General features: G+C 32.5%; 1 protein-coding gene across 7 annotated transcripts in view; it reads right to left on the bottom strand.

Annotated features, from left to right (window-relative positions):
* Positions 1 to 26872, bottom strand: part of LOC145260396 (DNA polymerase delta catalytic subunit-like) — a 226546-nt gene that overhangs the window by 77116 nt on the left and 122558 nt on the right. For all 7 annotated transcript variants that reach the window (XM_080118362.1, XM_080118364.1, XM_080118366.1 and 4 more), the window contains 6 exons: positions 23134 to 23271; positions 19147 to 19319; positions 16189 to 16341; positions 7166 to 7268; positions 4438 to 4570; positions 882 to 995 (listed from right to left, as the gene is read on the bottom strand). In XM_080118362.1, the coding sequence (XP_079974488.1) occupies positions 882 to 995; positions 4438 to 4570; positions 7166 to 7268; positions 16189 to 16341; positions 19147 to 19319; positions 23134 to 23271 (814 nt within the window). The remainder of the gene's footprint in view (positions 1 to 881; positions 996 to 4437; positions 4571 to 7165; positions 7269 to 16188; positions 16342 to 19146; positions 19320 to 23133; positions 23272 to 26872) is intronic.

Raw genomic sequence — 26872 nt, 5'->3', positions numbered from 1 at the left:
AATAAATGGAGAACACTAAAAAAAATAAGAAAACAGAGAACACTAAAAAAATATGAAAATGGAGAACACTAAAAAAATAATAAATGGAGAACACTAAAAAAATAATAAATGGAGAACACAAATAAAAAATAATAAATGGAGAACACTAAAAAAAATCAATAAATGGAGAACACTAAAAAAAATAATAAATGGAGAACACTAAAAAAAATAATAAATGGAGAACACTAAAAAAAATAATAAATGGAGAACACTAAAAAAAATAATAAATGGAGAACACTAAAAAAAATAATAAATGGAGAACACTAAAAAAAATAATAAATGGAGAACACTAAAAAAAAATCAATAAATGGAGAACACTAAAAAAAATATGAAAATGGAGAACACTAAAAAAATAATAAATGGAGAACACTAAAAAAAATAATAAATGGAGAACACTAAAAAAAATATGAAAATGGAGAACACTAAAAAAAATATGAAAATGGAGAACACTAAAAAAAATATGAAAATGGAGAACACTAAAAAAAATAATAAATGGAGAACCCTAAAAAAATAATAAATGGAGAACACTAAAAAAAATAATAAATGGAGAACACTAAAAAAATTTGAAAATGGAGAACACTAAAAAAAGTATGAAAATGCAGAACACTAAAAAAAGTATGAAAATGGAGAACCCTAAAAAAAATAATAAATGGAGAACACTAAAAAAAATAATAAATGGAGAACACTAAAAAAATTTGAAAATGGAGAACACTAAAAAAACATGAAAATGGAGAACACTAAAAAAACATGAAAATGGAGAACACTAAAAAAACAATAAATGGAGAACACTAAAAAAACAATTCAGATTTAATAAGGAATGAAATAAATAAAAATTTGCTTACTATTGTTATCAAGAACTGCTTTACAGCCTATACAAGTGCTTTTCTTCTTGGTAAATGCTGAAAGTCCACCAACCTTAGACATGACAAATGTCTTGGTTCGAGTATGGTCACCTCCTGCAAAATTAAAAAAAGAAAAAGAAAACTTCATTATTATATATCCATCAAAATAAATAATTGTGGAAGTTGAGACCATCTCTGGCAGCAATGATGAAATCGAAACGCCCTATTTCAAGTTAATTAAATTTTACATTATAGATGCACCATTCTTTCTGAATATATATATATATATATATATATATATATATATATATATAGAGAGAGAGAGAGAGAGAGAGAGAGATACTAGCAGGTTGCCCGGCATTGCCCGGTCGTTAAATACACTTAAATAAGATATTTTGATTAACGCAGATTTTGTATTTATTTTTATATTATATTGGATCCAATATATAGCAATGATTTAAGTCATTAAAAAAAAAAATGACTCATCGCACCCACCAAGAATCAAAACAAAACATTTAGTTTACAATTTACTTTTTCCTTTCATGTTAATACCTGAGCTATGAAGACATGTTTGCTGCAAAGTTAAAAATTAAAACAAGAACCGATGGATATTACGTTATGCATGCATATTCATAATGCCGTCGGTCGATCTTCATCTGGCAAATTCCATTTCTTTAATTTTCACACTTTTGCACTGATTTTCCCCAGCTAAAACCCAAATATAAAGTTTTGCATGGGTTTGAATACCCTATATATTAAGTTTCATATCTGTATATAAAAACTGACATAGAAGTTTGGAAGGCAAAATTTTTTAAACAAATATATATAAAGAGGTTTGTGTTTACTATAATCAAAAAAACGTAAAAAACACAAATACTATGCAAGTATTTTTTTTTAAAACTTTTGAAATCATTAAGTGCTGGAATCGAAACCAAAACTTTCAGCGCTTCAGCTTTAGTCGTTATTTTACATTTATATTGAGAATAATATAATAATATAATATCAATGGAGAATTTCTTCTATGATAATATATAAAAATCTGCATGAATTAAAATATATTTAAGTGAAATTTTACGACTGGGCAGTCTGTTAGTAATAAAATAACAGAATTATTATTAACATTAACTAGTAATCTTTATTATTAACATTAACTAGTAATCTTTATTATTAACATTAACTAGTAATCTTTATTATTAACATTAACTAGTAATCTTTATTATTAACATTAACTAGTAATCTTTATTATTAACATTACCTAGTAATCTTTATTGTTAACATTAACTAGTAATCTTTATTATTAACATTACCTAGTAATCTTTATTATTAACATTAACTAGTAATCTTTATTATTAACATTACCTAGTAATCTTTATTGTTAACATTAACTAGTAATCTTTATTGTTAACATTACCTAGTAATCTTTATTATTAACATTAACTAGTAATCTTTATTGTTAACATTAACTAGTAATCTTTATTGTTAACATTAACTAGTAATCTTTATTATTAACATTACCTAGTAATCTTTATTATTAACATTAACTAGTAATCTTTATTATTAACATTACCTAGTAATCTTTATTGTTAACATTAACTAGTAATCTTTATTGTTAACATTAACTAGTAATCTTTATTATTAACATTACCTAGTAATCTTTATTATTAACATTAACTAGTAATCTTTATTATTAACATTAACTAGTAATCTTTATTGTTAACATTAACTAGTAATCTTTATTATTAACATTAACTAGTAATCTTTATTGTTAACATTAACTAGTAATCTTTATTATTAACATTACCTAGTAATCTTTATTATTAACATTAACTAGTAATCTTTATTATTAACATTACCTAGTAATCTTTATTGTTAACATTAACTAGTAATCTTTATTATTAACATTACCTAGTAATCTTTATTATTAACATTAACTAGTAATCTTTATTATTAACATTACCTAGTAATCTTTATTGTTAACATTAACTAGTAATCTTTATTATTAACATTACCTAGTAATCTTTATTATTAACATTAACTAGTAATCTTTATTATTAACATTACCTAGTAATCTTTATTGTTAACATTAACTAGTAATCTTTATTATTAACATTAACTAGTAATCTTTATTATTAACATTAACTAGTAATCTTTATTATTAACATTAACTAGTAATCTTTATTATTAACATTAACTAGTAATCTTTATTGTTAACATTAACTAGTAATCTTTATTGTTAACATTAACTAGTAATCTTTATTGTTAACATTAACTAGTAATCTTTATTGTTAACATTAACTAGTAATCTTTATTGTTAACATTAACTAGTAATCTTTATTGTTAACATTAACTAGTAATCTTTATTATTAACATTAACTAGTAATCTTTATTATTAACATTAACTAGTAATCTTTATTATTAACATTAACTAGTAATCTTTATTATTAACATAACCTAGTAATCCTTATTATTGACATAACCTAGTAATCCTTATTATTAACATAACCTAGTAATCCTTATTATTAACATAACCTAGTAATCCTTATTATTAACATAACCTAGTAATCCTTATTATTAACATAACCTAGTAATCCTTATTATTAACATAACCTAGTAATCCTTATTATTAACATAACCTTGTAATCCTTATTATTAACATAACCTAGTAATCCTTATTATTAACATTATCTAGTAATCTTTATTATTAACATTAACTAGTAATCTTTATTATTAACATTAACTAGTAATCCTTATTATTAACATTAACTAGTAATCCTTATTATTAACATTAACTAGGTCCTGGATATGACCTGAAACTATATTCGATGGTGAGGCCCCAGTTTGCGGGCTTTGGGGAGTGTGGAGCCACCCCTAAATTTCCATTGCTCCCAGGTTCACTCCGACATGGAGTGGTAGTACCTGTTAGGGTCCCAACTATGGGTTAAATAGAAACCAACTTGAAAAAAAATATATATTCTATTAAAAAATTTTTCTGAATCACTGGATTCGGCATTAAATAACCTGAAAAGGGTTGGTATGCCGTAAAACAAAAACAACCAACTAACATTAACTAGTACTCCTTATTAATATTAACTAGTACTCATTATTACCATTAACTAGTAATCTATATTATTACCTTTAATACTCCTTATTATTAACATTAACTAGTACTCATTATTATTAACATTAACTTGTACTCCTTATTAGTAGTGATAGAAATCTCAAATCAATAACATTTTTCTCCAACACCATCTAAGATGGTTCAAGCATGCAGCTAGGCACCTAGAGTTTCATTCACAGGGTCCTTCTTTATATGACTGGCGCCAACATGTAGAGAGACAGTTAAAGATGTGAGTTATAACAACAATCAAAAACAACCTAGCGGGACGATCAGTACTGCAAGTAATTAGTCTTCGATTACGAAATCAGGATTGGCTAGCAATATTGTGTGACCTAGCTCGGGATTGGCAAAAATGAGACCCTGTATTTGCTCAACTTGATCAGGTTGATAACTAACAAATACAAGTCTTAGATAGAACAGGCAAAACACAAGACTTACTCAGCAAAACAGATTCAGCTTTTTTCTCTCCGAGGATTGGTTCAAATATCCGAAGTAATGGTTTGGATAATTGATTCTCGAGGTAGTACTGCGTATCAATGGGAATGTTGTTTTCCAATACATAGATGGGATCCTGAAAAATAATAATAATAATATTAATAAGTTCATATAATAAATAATTTTATATCTATTTTAAACATACATAGTTGTTTCTCTAAATGCTGACATGTATCTTTTTTTTTTAATTAATGCTGTAAACATCTGTCAGAATAATGTGAAGAGCAACAATGTTTCGGATTAAAATATTTTCCCAGTGTTAATAAGGACAGTGAGAGTAGCTGCAAATTTGGTACTAAGTTCTCCCCTCTTTTCCTCTAAATCAAAGTTACAAAAAAATTTTTTTTAAATTCACACTTTTATCCAACCTTTTGCTAAGATTGATGAAAAATTTTACTGCTGCTCCAAAAAATACTAGATCCCTGATCTCCCTCTAACTAGACAAATTGGATATGTTTTAAGCTGGAATACTGCTTCCACATTTAATGAAGCGCCTTGCTTGCCTTGACAAAGCAAAAATCAACTTCATAATCTGGTGGAGGATCATCTATTCCATTCTCTACAGCCTCTTTCTCAAAGAATAGACGTTGTTAGTTTTTCTCTACTATATTATGCCTACGGCAGGTGTTCAACTGTGATCTAACATCTGCTTCCTCGATACGCAACAGTTTTAGGGTTGGATGTTACCAGTTTTTAGAGATATGTTCACGTCAGTTTTGGGGGTTTTATTTTAGAGTGTATTGTAATAGAAGTGTTTTTGGGACAAGGCGAATTCACAGAAATATTTTTAGTGAAAATATTTTGCAGGTTTTATAATCAAATGTAAGAAAAACAGGAGACATTGTCATACGTTAAGAAAACAAAATGAGTTAAGAAGGCATTCACAAAAGAGATAACTTATACATGTTTAAAATGGAAGATTTACAGCAATAGAAAAACAGAATGTTTATGAATATTTTTAGAGTTCTTGTAAAAAGAAAAGGGTTCATTAGCTGAGGCATTAGAAGAAGTATGAATCGATAAATAAAGAACTGTAAGTTTCAGGGGTCACAAAAATCGTATTCAAAACTTCTCTGCTCATTTTTTTTAAATATTATAATTTATTGAAAATTGTTATAAGAATTTGATTTGATTTCATATCATAATTGGAGTTCATTGAAAGAGATTGAAATATTTCAATGAATAAAAGTTCATACAGATTAGCAGACAATAATGAGACCACGAGTTGTATCTGTTTGTGTGTGTGTGTGTGTTTTTTACACAGGCATCACCACATTATCAAGACCAAGAGGCCACTCAAGGATAAGGGTTAAAGAGTGTACAGTAGAAATTGGACAATATAGTAATCATTAGTAATGAAAATTCGGTAAATTTGATAACTTATATGGAACGGCTCATCAATGTTTGTTAATGTTTGCGTGTGCCTGAATGGAGAGATATGTTGCAGAGATGGGTGCACCCACAGTGCGGCACCCAGCGGTACTGATTCAGATCAACTGGATTACACTGCTTTATTGAAGAAAAATTTGGCTTTTAAAGGGTTTAGGTAGCTCCGAGAAAGACCATTTCAAATAAATTCAGAAAGTTTTCTGATTGCTCCAAAATAATGATTTGCTTTTATTCAGGATAGTATATGCATAGACGAAATGCATACAAACATGTTTATGCATTTTGATTTTGTATGTAAATGTGTAAACATCGACTACTACACACTCACAGCAAGAACTCTTCTTCTGATCACAACTGCAAAGAACTTTTTTTTCTCCCTCCATATGCCTCACATCAAATGAAATTTCTATGAACAGAGTATCATTTAAAGAACTTGCTATCTGCAGAAAACATTGCCATGGGATTGCATCACTGAAGATTACAACTTAATCAACTGCAAGTCTGATATAAACAAATACTTGTCATAAACCGTGCTCATAAGTACTGAGTAAAAGTATTGGAAAATACATTCAATAATTTTATAAATAAAAATTAAAACATTAGGTTCTTACCTAGAATTTCCTCTATATTAAAAACAAAAATAAACAAAAAAATCTATCATGTATATACGTGTGAAAAAAAAAAAACAATATCATATTCCAAAAATCACATAAATTGATCCAATAGTTTTATCTTTAAAATAAGAAAATTAAATTTTGTCAGTAATCGAAAAACGGACATCTTGTCCGCTATTTTTAAAACAATTTAAAAAAATAAATAAAAATAAAGGGAAATAATTCAACAGGATTCAAACTTGTGAGATTTATGTTGTAATGCCTACGAATTTCCATTAAACATTTTAAAATTATTTTCTTTATAAAAGTAAAACTACTACATAATTTTTGGAATATGATATTTTCGTTCTGTCACAGGTACATACGTCATACCGATTGTTCTTTATTTTTTATTTTTAATATAGGGGAATAGGAGAATTCTGAGCCTCAGCAACAGTTTATTATAGTTTTAAAACAATTTGATTTAATTAATAATTTAATGATCACACAATACTGTAACAAATTTAACTTGAAAAATATTATTTAAAAAATAACTTGGTAAAAGGTCAACCAAAAATGGTATAGTTTAAAAATGAAAAAGAGCAACAAAATTTCAAGTAAAAAAAAATAATTTCAGGGCAATGCTGCATAGGTACAAATAGTTTTGAACAAAGAAAAGAAACACTCACTTCCGATTTGAGGTAGGCAGCCGTATTTTTTGGAGCTGCAATTATCACATAAGGCACCCGATCACCAAGTTGCGGGGCAATTCCCGGATTTCTTTTCCGGATTCTGAAGCAAAAATAGAAAGAATAAATCAGAGGTCATCAAAGAGTTCAAATGTGAATGTGTCTTACATAACAGGGACCCTACCCCAACAAGTAGTGATCAAGTTAGCTAGTGTGAATTTTGACTAGAGTCACTAGTTTGTGCATGTCAGGATAAGCCGGTGTAACCCTACCAGGAATAACAGCATCAACAACGGCATAATATAGTTTTCTATTTTTATTCAATGCCGAGAGAGAAACTGATTCATACCTTTTTCAAGTTGAAATATCATGGTTGTACCCTTCCAGGATGAATACTGTTGCAACAACAGCAACAGCTGATCACAGTTTTCTATCTTTAATCCTGATCTGAAATTGAAAACTTACATCAAATCTGTTGCCAACATTGCTGAAAAAATGGCTGCATCACTTTACCACTCCAGAAGGTATTCAATTCCCAACGCAATCTTCTACCTGTATAAGAGCCAAGTAGTCCTAAAATGAGGTATTGCTGCCACATCCAGGCAGGAGGTTTTCAGAGCACTCTATCTGTCTTTGACAAAGTTCAAAATTGGTTTCAAAACCTAGTAGGTGATGTACTTTTCTCTTTGTCTGTATTTTTGAGATGAGTTGTTTTCATTGATTGAGATTGTCGGACTGACTTCCTCATCTTGGTTGTTATTGTCACAACGTTTCGGCCGTTTTGCCCTCCGGCCTTCGTCAGGTGAACGGTTTGTTAGGAGTCTCGAACCCAACCCTTTATTATTATTACGGGGGTACCGTGTTCGGACTCCAGCTAGGCTTTGGGACATAGTTGCTGATTCTCTGTTTTTCAATGTTACTTTTTCACTGCCTTCGTTCAGGATTGAACTCAGCACCTTTGGGTAACTGTAAACTTTGATACAACGTCTAGGACCACTCGGCCATATGTCACTAGGACTCCTAACAAACCGTTCACCTGACGAAGGCCGGAGGGCAAAACGGCCGAAACGTTGTGACAATAACAACCAAGATGAGGAAGTCAGTCCGACAATCTCAATGAATACTTTTCTCTTCTTTGCAATCTCTTTCCCATAGAAGAGACGTTGTGAACCTGTCACTGCTCTATCATTATTTTCATGGCAAGTGCTCGTCTAAGCTTCAATCTATATTCCCCCCCTCCTTTGCCAAACTTTCACAAAAAAACACTTGTCTAGCTAAGACAACCATCAACAGTTTCCCACGTTCTCTCTAGCTATGCTTAAATCTAAATGCAAATTTCATGAACAGAGCTTCTTTCCTAGAACTGCCTTTTTGTGGAACTTTATTCCATTGGCCTGCTTTCCAGTTGACTACAATATGGTTGTCTTCAAGTCCAATGTAAACAAGTTCTTGTTGAGCATCCCCCTAAATAATCCATTTCTACATCATTTCCACCACTAACTATTAATACATTGATGTCTCAGTGACTACAGTACACTCATTAATCCTTATCCACGAGTGGCTTTTGGGCTATGATGTGGTGACTCCCATGTAAAAAAAAAAAAAATGACTCCTATCTTTTCCAAGTTTAAATATTATAGCAGTATCAGGATTTTTTTTTTTTACTTATTTTATTTTTACAGATTTTAAACTTTATTTAAAGAAGACCATTTCATTCCATTTGTGAACCCCACACAATGCCATAAAATTTACGATTCTTTTCGCATCCAACCATATTTGGTAGAAACTACCTTAACATATCACATGGATATTTTGCCAACAATATATAGATATCATTTGATTATATTTCTAATTGAAACTAAAATTTAACTACTCAATGATTCATGACGCCACTTTCTCCCAAAAATGCTATCCATGAAATCAGTAAGAAAATTTATCTTTTCTGTAATCCAACTGCGTAAGGTTCAGTCTATGCCAGACTTGTTCACCAAATTTCAGATGTGCACAAGTCATTTACTAAGTTTGCATCTGACAGACTAGAAAAACAATAACTGAGCCAATTCTATATAGATTAAAGATACTTCAATAAGTTTGCAGACTTTTCTCGTAGGGGCACTTTTATTGATAGTACACACATAAAAATATAGTCCCCTTTGAAGTAATCTCCTCTGGCTGCAATGCACTTATTGTAAAGTTCTAACAACTTCTGGAAGGCCCCATGGAAGTCCTCTTGTGTGAGCGTGTCAATGACCCTTGTCACAGCCTCTTTCATTTCCTCAATTGTCGCTTCTTAAGTTTTCCATGAGCTAAGACAATAACCAAAAGTCACAGAGAGCAAGGTCGGAACTATAGGGAGAGTGAGGAACTGTCTTGATGCCCATCTTGGTTAAATAGTCTGTGACAAGGATGGAGTTGTGGACAAACTTTGCACAAATCTTCTGAACTTTCAGTTTCTCGCAAATAATTGTATGTAGTTTCCACAGACATCAAACTGCACATTGTCTCTGTAGACACACAACAAACAGTCCTTATTCATGAAATTCTTTATTTGGCCAATCAACTCTGATGTTCTGACTGCATTACTCCTCCCACACCTCTAACTCAGAAACTGATGCTTGACTCATGCAAGATGGTCCAAAAGCAGTCTAAAACATTCCATACGTTTCTGTGGCATTTTTTCATGTTTAAAAAATAATTTTATTGCATATCGTTCTTCTAAAGTGCCCTCACATCCAGATTGCATTTTTGAAATTCACCAACTGTGACAATCAGGCTTTAGTAGGGTGTATTCCAGTTCCTGCTGTAGCTGTTCATTTGAACCTGAAATCATAAAAATTGGTCAGTCATCTCATAAGATGCATAGCATTAAATAACATATTGAATTTTAAGGAGTTTAAGACAATTTTAAATGTCTGAACAATAATGTCTGGTAACTTATTGAAGGCACCTCGTATAATTAAACACTGTTCCCACACAAAAAAAATGCACAATTTGTTCAATATTTAAAAATAAAGAAAACCTTAAAGGATGATCCAAAAAAGATGACACCAATCGAATCATTAATAAAATTCATAATCAATACAACCATACTTAGCTCAAATAAACTTCAACCTGTCCTGTCCACCAAGTTTTAGTTATGAAGATCCATCAGTCTTTGTTTTAACACCAGTCAATCATAAGTATACCTGGATACAATGTGAATTAACTTTTATTTGCTAAATTTTGTGTGACTGGATATTTATTTAAATACAAATACATGTTGATCTTTATTATTAGGGGTAGGCTATAGAAACAAAATTTTTCAAATAAATGCCAAAAGTGGCTTATTACCTTCATTTATATGTAAATAGATGGGAACAAGTGATTTTGTTCAAAACGGGTCAAAATTGGAGGGTCGCTGGCCCCAAACGTGATTTGACCGCGTCAATGCGTGAAAATGGCCCAAATTTCACCCCCGAACACACTTAATCCCTTATTGAAAGCCACAGGGTGCATTTTTTTTACTATAAATGCATTTGTATCATTAAATCTAACATTCCCATTGGCTATCCCACAAGTATAGGGTTTTTTAGGGTATCTCAGAGTCCAAAATGGGTCAAAATTACCCCAAAATTAGCCAAAAATGGTCGGAAATCACGGATTTTCCAAAATGCACCTCCCATGGGCCCAAAGACACCTCTACATGGCAGAAACTGTTGGGAAATGCTTGAAGCAGGCACTCTCCTAACTTTTGCACTGTTAATGAGGGGTATAAGGACCTTTAAAAGGGGCTAAATATGGCCGATTTAGCCAAAGAGAGTCAAAAAGTCCCTAAGAATCAACATAGGTTGTCAAAAAGGGGCTTAATTTGAGTTATAGATGGAAAATTACCAAATAAGGAAATATTTTCTTTCTGTAACAATGCAATGGCATCTTTAAATAGACACGATAACATTGCATTGCATTAATTGTGAATTTGATTGAACTCTGCTTTCTTTTTCAGTTAGTAAAATGCAATGAACATGGCTGGTATAGCAGGGCAGATTGACGAAGATTATAATTACGACGATTGGACTTATCTTCTGCTTGATTCTCTTCCAACTGAGGCTGAATGTGTTCAAGCTGTGCAACATCATGCTGCCAAATATGGTACCACGACACAGAAAAATCATATTCACCAGTTCTCCTTGCGATTACTACAATTGTGGCAGAAAGCCTTTGGAAGTGATGTTCGTTATGTTACAATACCTGGGATAAAACAAACTTGATCGATCGCTAAAAATTTACGACAAAGATGCCTACAAAGCAAAGGGTTCCAGACGTGTGAATATGATTAAATGGAAACGAGAGCACCATGTCCTTCTCAATACACTTTCAAAAGATGTGAATCCTGATAAATTTGATGTACATGAACGAAGATTCTTTGTTGATCAAAAGGCTCTCTCTCGCAAATGGCTCATTGACACTTTCCACGTCGATATGGAACATGAACGGTTTCTAGCAGAGCAAGAACTGAAGAGCAGAAGACATTGAAAATTCAATTTTTGTCGTGCAATGTCATTGGTGCATGGAACTTGACAGGACGAAAACCAGTATTTGTGCTAGAGAATAATGATGTGATTGACGAGCTCTTTAATGCATTATATTGATATTTTACTGTTGAATGATTTTAAAGTAATGTGAAGTGAAGCTGTGTCTTGAAATAACAAAATAATTCCTTTGCTAATTACTCATACCTTTTATCAAGTTATTCAATATATTGGTTACAAATCGAGAAATAGCGAATCGAGGGCCATTTTCATCAATTTTGGGGTAACTATGAGAACAATATGAATTCAGACTCTTCTTGGACAGCATTTTATTGACATTCAATGTTCAATTTACAATTAATTACTTTCTGAGAAGTTGATGTAGTAAAGTTACGATGTTTCTAAAAAGTATCATTGATGAATCAACTAATGATTTCTATGTTATGTACCGTAAAGCGTAATTTTGTCATTTTTGGATTGTTTTGACCCTTTTACATCCCCCAAAGATCCCTAAATACAAATGGATAAGATAACAAGGTGGTTATTTCAGTCTTCCAACTGTAAAAAGCCATACAGGAGTGTTTATAGGAGCCCGATGAGATATAATACCTGCATTTTGGGGATTATCCGTGATTTTCGTTCATTTTTGGCTAATTTTTGGGTAAATTTGACCCATTTTGGACCCTTAAGATACCTTGAAAAGACCTATATAGGTGGGATAGCCAGTGAGAATGTTAGATTTAATGATATAGAGCCATTTATGGTCAAAAATTGCACCCTGTGTGGCTTGGGAGGTGCATTTTGGAAAATCCGTGATTTCCGACCATTTTGGGGTAATTTTGACCCATTTTGGACTCTGAGATACCCTAAAAAACCCTATACTTGTGGGATAGCCAATGGGAATGTTAGATTTAATGATACAAATGCATTTATAGTAAAAAAATGCACCCTGTGGCTTTCAATAAGGGATAAGTGTGTTCGGGGGTGAAATTTGAGCCATTTTCACAATTAATGCAATGCAATGTTATCGTGTCTATTTAAAGATGCCATTGCATTGTTACAGAAAGAAAATATTTCCTTATTTGGTAATTTTCCATCTATAACTCAAATTAAGCCCCTTTTTGACAACCTAAGTTGATTCTTAGGGACGTTTTGACTCTCTTTGGCTAAATCGGCCATATTTAGCCCCTTTTAAAGGTCCTTATACCCCTCATTAACAGTGCAAAAGTTAGGAGAGTGCCTGCTTCAAGCATTTCCCAACAGTTTCTGCCATGTAGAGGTGTCTTTGGGCCCATGGGAGGTGCATTTTGGAAAATCCGTGATTTCCGACCATTTTTGGCTAATTTTGGGGTAATTTTGACCCATTTTGGACTCTGAGATACCCTAAAAAACCCTATACTTGTGGGATAGCCAATGGGAATGTTAGATTTAATGATACAAATGCATTTATAGTAAAAAAATGCACCCTGTGGCTTTCAATAAGGGATAAGTGTGTTCGGGGTTGAAATTTGGGCCATTTTCACGCGTTGACGCGGTCAAATCACGTTTGGGGCCAGCGACCCTCCAATTTTGACCCGTTTTGAACAAAATCACTTGTTCCCATCTATTTACATATAAATGAAGGTAATAAGCCACTTTTGGCATTTATTTGAAAAATTTTGTTTCTATAGCCTACCCCTATTATTATAAACTAGCGGGGGTACCCGGCGTTGCCCGGGTGTTTGTAGGTGTGTGTGGTGTTAAATAAAAAAGAACCCAATGGGGGGGGGGGGGGGAGAGAGGATTGAACCCGAAGCCCTGAGGCAAAGTTTGAAAATAAAATGTTAGTGAAAGAGGTTTGAATTTATTTAAGAACCAAATTGACAGGTGCGCACCCGGAAGTCGTCGAGCGTTACAACGATGACAACGACGTAAGCATTGTTATAAGCGAAGTAAAAAAAGAAAACGTTTTAATTAAGCGGGGGGGGGGGGGGGGGAATCAAAACATCGGGAAAAAAAACACAAAAAAAGCTAACGTAAGGTAAACGAACGATGAAAACAGAAAACCGTGAAAAATGGCTTAAATAAGACTGTTTCGATATTAAAATTTAAAAAATTGGTGGGTACCCGGGTATTTTTGGGTGTGTGGTCAGGGGTGCATAAGCAAAGTAAAAAAAAAACAGAAAAACGAACGTTACGTGAAAAATGGCTTAAATAACACTGGTTCAATATTTAAATTTAAAAAATCGAAAAAAAAAAAGAAGACATCTGACACCACGATTCGAACCCAAAATGTTTAGATTAATGAACCAACGCGCTAATCGATTGAGCTAACGCGACGTACATGAAATTTGTTCAGTTTTTCAACTATTTAAAGTAAATCAGGTCATGACGTCATCTGGCGCATGCGTAGAACTGCTCGTTGGCACGAGAAGACCGTTTTTGTTGACCCCCCCCTGTTGAAAATTGTCGATTTCAGGGTGAAAAAATTAACGTTTTTGACCAATTTTTCGATATTTTTCGAGCGAAGGATGGGGCTTCGATATAACGAGTTTGTGAATTTTCGTTGTGTCTGTCGAAAGTTTTTAGCAGACACACAAACATACACACATACATACATTTTCGCTTTTAGATATATATAGATTGGCGAATGCTTAGTACTACTAAGATACAATATCTATAAAAAGGTAAATACGAAAGAAATTGCATCATAATGATGATAAAGAAGTTTCTAGAAACTGGAGAATAGGGGGGAGTAATGTTGGGGTAGGAGTCAGTTCATATATCGGTACTTATGCAGAATTAGGACTGGAGTATGCTCAGCGCTGATCAAATTTTAAAACGCCAGAAAAAAAAGATAGTATGATAAAAAGCACATATCATATAGGTGGTAGGTATTTTTGAAGGGTTACATTGTTAAATACCTTTTATCTGTTAACAATGCTTCAAGCAAACCACGCCATACTTCTTATTGTATAGTAATTTCAATTGCAAATGCATTGTAGGAAATTTTTCCAATCAGTCAGTGTGCATTCTAAACTGTGACACACTCGCATAGATTTCAAATAATGGCAATGCCATGAGACCACATATATTTCTGATTAATTTCTTTTCTAGCAAAATAAAAAAAGTTTTTTCCGGAACTGTAACATAGTCTTCAAACCCACTAGATTCATCATTTAACTAAAATGATTTATTTTTAATGATTTAAATTTTTGCATGGTTAAAACAAAATGGTGCTTGCGCAGAATTTGAACCAGACGTAACTAACCGTCCGCTCGGTTTTGCTCAGAACATGGCGTCATGCGCTTGGGTTTCATTGTAATCTGACGTTAAGATGCTGATCAATGTTCAGCAAAGAAGCAGACGATCTTTAGGGAAAATATTGGAGGGGAAAAAAAAAAAAATCAACGGGACTAGCCGAGAGCTTCTTGACAGTTATTTTTTCAAGTTTATGTGGAAACAGAAATTTGGTAATGATCCTTTCATCTCCATCTTAAACCATATATCGGAAGGCTACCCGAATGGGTTGGCAAAGTTTCTTCCACATCCGCTGTCTTTTCTCACCCCATTTTAACATCATCTAACAACCATAGAAAAGTTTACCTAATCCTAAGGGAATATCCCAGCTGTCTTAATTTAATTTTAAAAAAATAATTTTTAAAAAAATTTAAAAAAAAAAAGAAAAAAACAGTTGCTTAGCCCCAACCTAGAGTAAAAAAAAATACTCAGGAAAAGAAAAAGAAAAAAGAAGTTTACTTTACATCACTTATAAAAATTAAAAAAACTGCAAAACAATTACATGAGAAACACATAAAATAGTGTTTTATTTTTAAACCTTTGTTAAAAAATATGGAAAATACAAAAAAAAAAAAATGGTTTTCTTATTAATTGTGACAGAAATAAAACAAAATTTGTGACAGAAATAAAACAAAATTTGTGACAGGAATAAAACAAAATTTGTGACAGAAATAAAACAAAATTTGTGACAGGAATAAAACAAAAATTGTGACAGGAATAAAACAAATTGTGACAGGAATAAAACAAAAATTGTGACAGGAATAAAACAAAATTTGTGACAGAAATCAAACAAAAATTGTGACAGGAATAAAACAAAAATTGTGACAGGAATAAAACAAAAATTGTGACAGGAATAAAACAATTTATTACAGTAAGTTGCTATTTCCTTTTCATTATAATTTTTTAATTTTTTTTTTCTGATGATTTTATTATTTTTAAATGTTTTCTTTAGTGTTATTCTGAAGTAGTGTTGTTATGCTTTGATAATCGGCGAGGCTTGGCAAAAGTTGGCATGTTCCGAGCAAAGCCAAGTGGCTAGTCATTTCCGTCTGGTTCAAATTCTGCACAAGTACAACCAAAAAAATATTTTCTTCCAATTTATTTCCTGCCGTTTGCTACATTGGTTGAGCGTTTCAACATATTCTGACAGTTTATGTAAGCTGCCAGAATATGCTGAGCCAGCATTCACAGAAAAATGTGCCATTCTCAGCATAAGTATTCATATGTCATGCTTACCTGTTTGCAAGTTCCACATGAGCTTGTTTGGCAGCATATTCACTGTCTGACTTGGTTAATTCCTTGGTGATGACGAGATTGGAAATATCGATACGATTGCAGAGAAGGTCTGAGATGGTCTGCTTGGCGTATTCTACAGCACCGTTCGGGTTCCTGCGAATGAAATGTTGCCAACAATTCCCATAAGTGCATTAATAATAAATATATACAGATTGGCTGCAGACAAAAAAAAAATATTTTATTATTCCCACAGGTTGGAACAATACAATTTATTTAAGACTTGATTAAAAAGTAAAGAATTACCCAAAAGGTTATTTCCCCAAAGAGATTAGTAAATAGGTGCTGCCAACTCAATAAAAAAAATAAATAAATCACAAGCATACATGTCCACATTTTTTCTATGGTTTCATTTCTTGAATATGATAGTTTTATTTAGGGTAAGCTTGTTAAAAGTTTTAATACTTGCATATTTTTTTATACAAGCTCTTTTAAAATTATACAATATAGGCTATTTATACGTCTGAAAAGCAAACTGTATAAATTATGATGCTGGGAATTTTATTTTATATTTTTCAGAATTCAATATTTCACCACTTAAATTGTTGTTTCTTTCTTTTGTATTGCCTGTGTTTACATTTCTTGTGTCTTCTGTATAATTAACTGGCGTCACCCAGGGCAAAATATGTAACATATTTCGATTAAAACTTCTATTTCAATTTTTGTTCTCTTTTCTTCTCCTCTGTCTAGCCCATTTCTCTCTCTAGACTTACACTCAGACACACAACTTGTTTTTATAGATTCCTCAAGGAATGAGTTGGTATAAGGGAATCAACTCCTTGTTAAAAAAATTAGAGTTACTTTCCTTTAGTTACTACATAGTTTGGCTGGAAAACTGACTCCCCTGAAAAAAAATTCATACTAGATAAAGTTAAAAGAATGAATAATATTTTCTAATTCGCCCAGTCAAAAAAATACCAACTTTGTGAGTATTTGGTCTGTTGTTTTTTTGTTTTTTTTTACTTTTAGCCAAACATACAAACATACATTACTCCTTTATATAAGCTCTTTGATCTTCCCTCCCTGCCTTCTGAAAGTATTTTGAGCTCGTTATTATGCAGTGCCTTTTCACTTTTAATTCTCTTTCCTTTCCCCTAATTTCTTTCTGTTTGAGTTAATAGCATGCAAGTTAAGGGGTCATTTATGAGAGTTCTTTTAATAAATCATTTTTTTCCCTTGGTTTTGAAATTAGCAAGGAGTATAGTTTTTTTAATACTTGATTTTTTATACTTGTATCAAAGTTAAAATCCAAACAAATACATAATGCTTTCATATATGCTCAAAATATCGCTCGTGCAAATCAAAGAAGTGAATAAGCCAGATGCAATAAAACTGAAACTAAATAAAATGTAAACAATAAATTTTCAGCCTCATATTTTCCACAGAGAGAAGGGACAGTAGACCTCAGATTTTACACCAGGGTTTCTTTTCTTCTAGATGTATTTCTTAACAAAGACTTAAGGTGAACCCTGTTTAGTGGTTTTAAACCTTAACCCTCAGACACTAACCTGGAAATTTTTACGTCCCAGCATACTTCACGACAACTTATTCAAAAAATTATTTAGTCCAACCCAAACGATTGATAATATGAGATATTTTTAAATCACCTAAATATATAAATCAGCAAGGGGAATAATTCATTTTTGTTTTATTAACAAATATAATGAGTGATGTTCCTTACAACTAAAAAGTATTTTTATTTACTGTATAAGTTTAATAGGTACAGTCCTTTTTATGCATGGATAAATCTGTTCTCAAATATCTTACACATCCTGCATGTATAACTCTCAAATACTCCCTCGGTATAACCCTCACTCCCTGAAAAACCTGTCAAGCAGCAAGATTCCACCGCTTCACTGTAGAGATCCCTAGATCCTTCTACTTGACAAGTTTCTTCCCTTGGACTGTTGGACTTGGAATTCCCTCCCTGTTTCCCGTTTTCCTGACTATACTAATCTGCAGAAACTTAAATGTAACGTGAATAGATATCTACTCATCTTTTCACATAGTCCTTGTAGACATGGCCCCTTATGTTCAGATGGCAATATGCTTTGTTTAAGGTGAACAGGAGTAAACAAAAAAAAAGTTTATAAGCAAATATAAATATGAAACAACCTTTTAAGTTTAATATGAAAAATAAAAATAAATAAAAACAAAACTCAAAAGAAAAATAGGTTACTGAATCACTGTTCACCATGTCTGTTTTCACACACGAGAAAAACATGATGACCAGTGAAAACAATATGGAATACAGACCCAAATATCCATAAAAATCAACTTTTTAAAAGTCTTTTTTTCTTTTTACATTTAAATATTTCTGTGTTTGTTCTGTGTAATTAATCTTTTGAATCAAGCATATTGTATGCATGAGGCAAATTTGAAGCCAAATTCTAAAAATGGCCAAAAAGAATTTTTGAAGGCCAAACTACCAAAAAAATTAAAGAAAAGACGAAAATAAAGAAAAGGTACAGAGAGGAGTACCGCTTCCATTCGTGTGGTGGATTGATAATTAATATTATTTGGACTACTATTCTCATCTTGATGGTTATATTTTTAATATTCTGTACATTGTAACCTCAAACCTTTTTCAGGTGCATCACTTTAAATTTGGAAACTTTCAAGTCAAACGCTAGAAATCTACAGAAAATTTTGAAAACCCCATAAACAAGGTTGCCAAGTTAGAAAAGATGCCCCAAAAGAGGGCCGGAGGTTACATCTGTGGAAATATTGAGAATATGACCAAGATGAGATGTCATGAATTAAATTTTACAAAGATTTCAAGGTTTTTACCCATTTTTACAGTATAAACAGTTTGGCAGACCTGATAGTAGTTAAAATAATACAAAAATAAAATACGAAAAATTAAAAAAAAAAAAAACAGACAAAAAAAAATGCGATTACCTTTCGATGAGAATTTTTTGTAAGCACGAGTTAATGAGGTTGGCTACTAGCGGGGAGTTATCTCTGCGCACGGTTTCAATTCCTTTGCAATCCATTTTATCATACTTCTCGGATTTTGTCCAAAACAAGCCAGCGTAACGTTTTTTGTTAATTAACAGGTAAGGAAAGTAAACCTAAAAAAAGAAGAACAGAACATGAATTTTCTGTCACTCGGCTGAGCACAAAAATAGCAGTTCCATCAGTCTGTAACACTTACATAGTTATTATGTCAAGGGAAAATGCCTATGTGTATGCGTGAATGTCCAGCTAAAAATCAAAAACTACAAAACAAAGACCCACAAAGTTGATTTTTTTTTTTTTTTTTGACCGGCATTGCCCTGGATGAATGACATTTCATCAATGGGGGAGGTGTTACAGTGTTATGTACTAATTTGATAAGAAAATACTGACTCATTTCTCAAAGAATAAAGTTAAGTTGTATGTGTGCGTGTATGTTCAACTAGACAGGAATAGACTGGGCAGAGGTGAAAGAGGGAGTTAGGGGGTAAAAAAAATAGCAGTTCCATCAGTTTGTATGTTATAGTTATTATCTAGGGAACTCAGCATTAACCATTAAATTGACTTTTAAAAGTTTTTGAGTATGCTGAAAACGAATATCACATTTAAATTTGGAGCCGAGAAATAGTTTTAAGGATATTAAAACCTTTATTATCCAATTTGATTTGATTTGAAGGCTGCCATGTTGTAGTTAGCCAGGAAGCATGCCAGTGGAAGACTGTTCCAAAGGCAGGTAGTTCTGGGAAAGAAGCTTTGTTCATGGAATCTGCGTTTACATTTAGCCATAGAGAGTGGGGAAAAATATAAATAGTAATTTTAGCTAGTTGTGTGTTTTCTGTGAAAGTTTGGCATAGATTGGAGTTCAGACGAGCACTTACTATGAAAATAGCAATAAAGCAGAGACAGGCTTGCGATGTCTCTTTTGGAGGAAAGAGGTTGCAGGAGAGAGAAAAGGGCATCACCTACTAGATTTCGAAGCTGGTTTTGAACTCTATCAAGGCATGAGAGGGCATGCCGAGCAGCTCCTGCTCAGATGTGGTAACAGTACTCCATTGTAGGATGCACCGACTCTTCTACAGATAGAGGATCGCATAGGCAGTGAGATACTTACTGGAGTGGTAGAGTGATCCAACCATCTTTCCAGCAATCTTGGCAACAGATTTGATGTATGTGTTCCATTTCAGACCAGGAGTGAAGGTCAGTCCAAGAAGTTTGTCAAGACATGGACCCAAGACTAGAGCCATTCATTTCAGTTGGAGTATGGTTGGGATCAGAGCGATTATGATGAAAGGAGAGAAGCTTAGTTTTCAATGTATTCAAACTAACCAACCACCTTTTTCCCCATTGCACCATGTTCTCAAGATCAGAAGAGAATCAGAAAGATCTTTGTCATTGCTGGCCTTTGTATGTGTTGCCATATTGTCGGGTTGTTTGCATAAATGTTTACGAATGACCTAAGAATCTGATTTGGGAGATCATTGATAAAGATCAGGAATAGGTTATGACCTAGCATGGAAACCTGATGGACACCAGCATTAATACAATGAGTTTCTGATTTCTACCTATCAATGACTACTCTTATAAGCCTATCAGAGGGAAAGGATTTTAAAACTGAGAGAACATTCCCAGCTATTCCATAGCTGACGATCTTGTGAAGTAGACCTTTATGCCACACTCTATCAAAGCCTTTGATATGTTTTATATGATAGAGCTACTGCTCTAGAGACAAAGCCTCCGTCAAGCGATTCACTAATCCTGTCTGATATAATAGTTAGTACATCAGCTGTAGATCTTGCATACTGGATGTCACTGAGCAGGTTATTTTTTGCTGAGGTGGTTGACTACTTCTTTCCAGCTAAAATTCAAGAACTATAAAAAAAGGCCCCACAAAGTTAGTATATCTTTGATCGGCATTGCCTTGGATGAATAATATCTAAAATTAAAAAAAAAAAAAAATTCATTCACTGGAGGTCAACTGGGCAAGATTTCATTGTGTGTGTGTGTGTGTAGGAGGGGGGGGGTCTACATTGTTATGCACTAATTTGATTAGAAAATGCTAACTGATCCCTCAAGGAATAAAAGATAGTTGCATTTGTGCTTGTATGTATGTCCAACTAGAGAGGAATAGGCTGAGGAGAGAAGGGTGGGGGGCTAAGGGTAGAGAAAGATAGAGATGAATAGAGTCATAAACAACTATACAATAATACAATTTCATAAAAAAAAAAAAACGTGCCTGTGCTCAGTTACAAATACAAAAGCTAAAGTATATTTACGATGTTAAAATATATAATTAATCATGGTAGACCATCTGCTTCATGACAGACTGAAGAACATGGGAGAGATACATCCGCCGCGTGAAATCAACAGTTTCTGTTATTATTAGTTTGGTTTAGTTATATTTGTTTAACGGTATATCAGTGCATATATAAGGCATATGGGTTATTTAATGTTGAATCCAATGATTTTGGAAAAAAAAAAAAGGTTTTATGTTTCAAATTATTTATATCTTCACATATTTATTCATGGAGTTTGGTTTGATTGTTTTGTAAAAAGAAAAATTGTTATTATTTTTGGTTTTGCAGAACATGATTGAGTTTTGCGAAGGGAAAAGAAAAAAGAAACAATAGCATCAATGTTTGGTGCATTTTTGTTCAGACAGCCTAATCTGGTAGCACTAGATGCCCTAACAGATATTACCACTCTGGGACAAAGTGTAGACCTGGGAACAATGGTAACTAACGAGCAACTCCACATTTGCCGAAGCTTCCAAATCTCGCTTTGTCACTGAGCGTCTTTTAAGGTTATACCAAGGATATGTTATGGTTAACGAATTGAATAATTTCAACAATAATATATATATATATATAGCCAGTAGAGTTTAGTTTCCTAGAAGTACATCCAATGAAACAACATGTGTCTACCAAAGAGTGCTCAATGAGTGAACAGAGCAGGTATATTAAATTTATTTATACAAACATTAATGGCTACATATGTGCATACATGTTTCTGTAATCACCCGCGTTAATAAATTTAATATATATATATATATATATATATATTCTTTATCTTGCATATAATAAAAATTCTAGATTTGAAATTTAACCATTTCACATCATAAAATTTAAATTACTAAATTATGATGTACATATATACACAAATAAATCAGGTATAGGAATAACAATGGCAAAAAAGCTGAAATTGAAAAAACTTTCACAACCTGGTACAATCATGGTCACCCGTATATCAAACAAAAGAGCAGTACAAAAAAAAAAAAAAACCCCTAACTGTTTCCCTAAACAACTCCAATCGGTTTCAACTATGAAAATAAGAATTAAAAGAAAGACACCGAGTGTGAATGCGGAGGTAAGGAGGCAGGAAGTCATTCTTTGATGAATCAAAAGTCATATAACTCCCCTACCCCTTTTATGAATTGCATGAAGTCTTAGCCTTCACAGCAAAATCAACATTTTCAGTTTTTAGAGAGAACTGTCATAAGACGAAAAATCAGTTTTTTTGCTTAATTTAACAAAAAAAAAAACCACAAAAATAAAACCCCCACAGATTTTAATAAAAGAAGCGGAGATCTCACATCCATGACCGATTGAAGTGGAAAATCTGCTTTTTCTGGACATCAAAAAGAATTCTGCTAAAAAGTGGAGAACTCAAGTTCCTAATTCACATAACAAACTTTGAAAAGCATCACTTTTATTGTCTAAGTATATGAAGACCTCTAACTACAGTTGACAGACAATTTAAAATTATAAAAAATATAAAATAACATCGCAGTTGTGTAGTTATTAGTCTCATTATTATAAAGTTATTTGTGTTGAGCATACTATTTAATATTAATACATTGTTTAATCCCGGGCAATACCAGTTAGGGACAGCTAGTATATAAATAAAACAGAGGAGAAAGAGAAGGTTGCTTACCTTTTCAAATTCTAACTTGATGGGGTTAATAAATTTACTTGAAATATATTCAGCTGCTTCTTTGCCAAGTTCCATGGCTTCCGCAACACTATCCACCCCAAACTTACACATCACAGAATCGGTATCACCATAAATGACCTGCAAAAAAAAAAAAAAGCGAACAACAATAGATATACATTCCTGTGTCTTCACATTTCCACTTTTACCAATTCCTATCTTGATTAGGAGCAATTCTAATGCAAACAAAATTTGAAAAATTTAAAAGCAGGGAAATACAGAAATAACCGAGTGAAGATAACACACTAATCTCAAGTTTTACATCCATCCCCCACGCACTTTTCATGGTGCCGGAAGGAATAAACACAACACGGGTTAATCATTTTTTTTTAAATTTTCTTTATTCGTCTTCTGTCTGATCCATTTGGCATAATGTTTAGAGTTCACCAATAGGTAAGGAGACTGCAGTTCAATCCTTGGTAGAATCATAGCAAAGACTCAGAAAAAAATGAGACTTGGTGTCGCTTTACTAGATACTCAAAATTATAAGGTGATTAGCAGGGATGCCCGGCATTGCCCGAGTCCACAAATAATAAATAGAAGAAATGAGGTTCTGTTTGAACACACCTGCTATACTAAAAATATTGAGCACTTTTTCATTATTATATGTCGAATCCATCGTGGGCAACATCGATAAAATTTTCTTGTAAATTCTGCAATAGTTCTACCTCCACCCCTATACAGGTATATGGGGGGAGGGACTTTGTTAACTGTACTTTAATGTAAGAATTTCAAAAACAAAAGATACAGTAAAAATTTGATTTAACTTAAAAATTCTACTTACACAAATAAAAACACGAAAATGTAATCACCCTAAAAAAGAAGAATCTGCATTTTTAAGGAATAACAGTACCTGACTACCTCCCCACCAGATTCTTTGGCAGTTCAAGAGGTTTGATACAAGGTTGGTTTTTTATTTTTATTTTTTTGTTGGTACTTCTACCGTTTAATGAAGACATTAAAAAATGAAAATATCGAAAAAGGTTATATTGTACGTATCCGTTTTGGACTGAAGATCTCTGAAAAAAAATTTCATTTAATTTGATGATTTGAGTAGTTTTTTTTTTTTTACAGTGGGAAAACATGTTCTTATGAGAGCGTGTTGAAGTCAGCCATTATGGAATTTGTTAAACATGCCATGGGGAGATAACTCCAGTTAAAGCGCAGATACTCCCTCCCCATCATTAATACTAGCTTTTCTTCCTAAAAATCGAACCTTTTGCTTGGTATCATAAATTGTTTTTTCGCTGTAAAAAAAAAAAAAAAAAAAAAAAAAAAAAAAAAAAAAAAAAACTACTTGATGAAATTACCTGAAATTTTTTTTCAGAGAACTTTGTTCCATTACGAATACGTGCAATATAACCTTTTTTTTTTTTCCAATATTTTCATTTTTTTAATGTCTTGATTAAATTATACAAGTACCTTTTTTTAAATGCCTGAGCAGTTTCATCAGCATTTTCTTAGGTGATTAACAATAAACTAAACTCTTCTTTAAAAAAAAAAAAAGGCAAAGCTTTGGAGAGTTGACCTCCTAAAATTAAATAAAACCATGTCTAAGCCCAACAACAAAGCTACTGTTGAACTGACAGTTGTGGACATATCTATGATTGGTATTACTAGTTCCTGGTTGAAGCCAAGAGTAAGTGGAACAAGTGAAATAAAAGAGTGTTGCATTTCCTATATCTCTATATAGTGAATAATAAAAGTCCCCCTTGACTATTGTTTTTATAGTTTGTAATTGTTTGCATCATTTGGATGGAATGGGAGAGAGGTCAAAGGAAATTCCAGTCATCACAGCTGGGGTAGCTGAGTAAGGCAGTTTGCAGTGGCCATCTTTGCCCACATGACTAAATACTCAGCATTATAAGGTCATAATTTACAAAAGTGATTATTTACTACATTTTCAGGGATTGACACAAGGTCAGATTTTTTTTTTTATTGTACAAAAAATGCCTGAGCAGCCTCAGCAGCATTCCTCAGGTAATTAGCAATAAACTAAACCTTTCTCAGAGAAGGTAAAGTTTGGGAAGGTGGATCTCCTAAGACTTATTCCAACAACAATAAAGCCACTGTTAGATTAATAAATGAGAACATGTTCGAACTGGTATTACCATCCCCAGGTAGAGTAAGAGGTACGATTAAGGGAAAGAGCATTGCTTTCCCTTACATCTCAGTATCGTGACCAATAAAGAAGGAACCTTCAAGTTTCCCTTGACTATGGTTTATCCATTTATTTATTGGGTGCTAGTGCATTTTGTGAACCGGACATATTTAAGCGTCTGCTCAGGTTTGGCCAGAACCTGACATAAACTGCTAAATTATGCCAAACGTCGCTGAGGAAATCTTACAAATTCTACCAAACAGAAAATAGCAACATTCATCGGATATGAATTACAAAAAAAAAAAATAAATAAATAAATAAAAAATGGAAAGCGAAAAAAGAAAATATAACAACCTACCATAAGTTTTAATTTTTTTAAATTAAATTGAGGGTGGTGCGGTGGGGGGTGGGGGTGTAAGGGTATGTTCCTTAAATAGGTAACGGTAGGAAATAACATTTAGCGAAAAAATAAATGAAAAATAATGAAAAAAATTAAAAAATAAATAAAACAACCGACCATAATAGTGTTTTATTTGTAATTTTTTTTCAAGAGAAACTTTCCAACAAATTTTTTTTTTTCAAGATAATTTTAAGTTTTAAGAAGAAAAAATTGTTTAACAAGTTTTAAAAAAGTAAATTTTTTTTTTTCTTAAGGGTAGGAGTGTTAAATATAGTAGCATTGGTTTTGTAATAAAAGTTCATTCTTTTTTTTTTTTTTTTTTTTACAATAATGTTAAGAAAAGTATAAAGAAAAACTCGCCATATTCCGACAGTACATAAATTTTTATAGTTTGTAATTGTTTTCAGCATTTGGAAATTGGGCTGATGATGTAAAAAATATATATCCTTAGCTAGTATGAAAGGAGTTTGCAACTCAGTCATTGTTAATGCAAAATACCACATAGGATAATGCAAAAATAAATTCATAAATAACAGAAATCAAATGAATAAGAACAGAATAGGACAGTCAGACTCGAAAGAGAGGGCATACGTTGCATTGAGAGAAATAAAATGAGAATAACACAGTGGATGTGTAATATTGTGGCACTATTTCTAGCGTCACTGGCTGTCGTGGTTCCCGACCTCCTAGCCAGGAGGTGATTTGGTCCTGCACGGAAGAATATATAAAAAAGGAATCATAGTGCAATTTCTTGATTCCTTCCTTTCCTCTCTCTTTTCTTGCCTGACTACCATGAGGTAACACTTATATTTTTGCCCCCCCCCCAGGCTTTTTAGTTAAGGTGTAGCTAGATAGTTATTTTTAAAGAGTTAATTGTTATGATTTGTAAATTATTTTTTGTGGTAATCTTTGTAAAAAATGAATAAGATTCTTCGCATATATATTGCAACCTGTGTTGTGTGTTGTTTGTTATGTCTGCTTTAAATGTCGACCTAAAGAATATTCCAGCCAGAGACGTCATTCTGAGTGAAGGAAAGAACCAGCTACACCCGAAATCCTAAGGTATGTCTTTACTCTTCTTCAACTCTGACAAAAGACATCTAAGCAACTGATCCTCATATCTTAATCCTATTGATCGGGCCATCGTGTCCAAGACTGGTACTGTTTCCAGGACATTTATG

The sequence above is a fragment of the Euprymna scolopes genome, chromosome 36 (genome assembly GCF_053919585.1).
Source record: "Euprymna scolopes isolate OS-2025 chromosome 36, ASM5391958v1, whole genome shotgun sequence".
Taxonomy (NCBI): domain Eukaryota; kingdom Metazoa; phylum Mollusca; class Cephalopoda; order Sepiida; family Sepiolidae; genus Euprymna; species Euprymna scolopes.
Note: the sequence above shows the minus strand (reverse complement) of the source record. Positions and strands in the feature narration are given on the sequence as shown.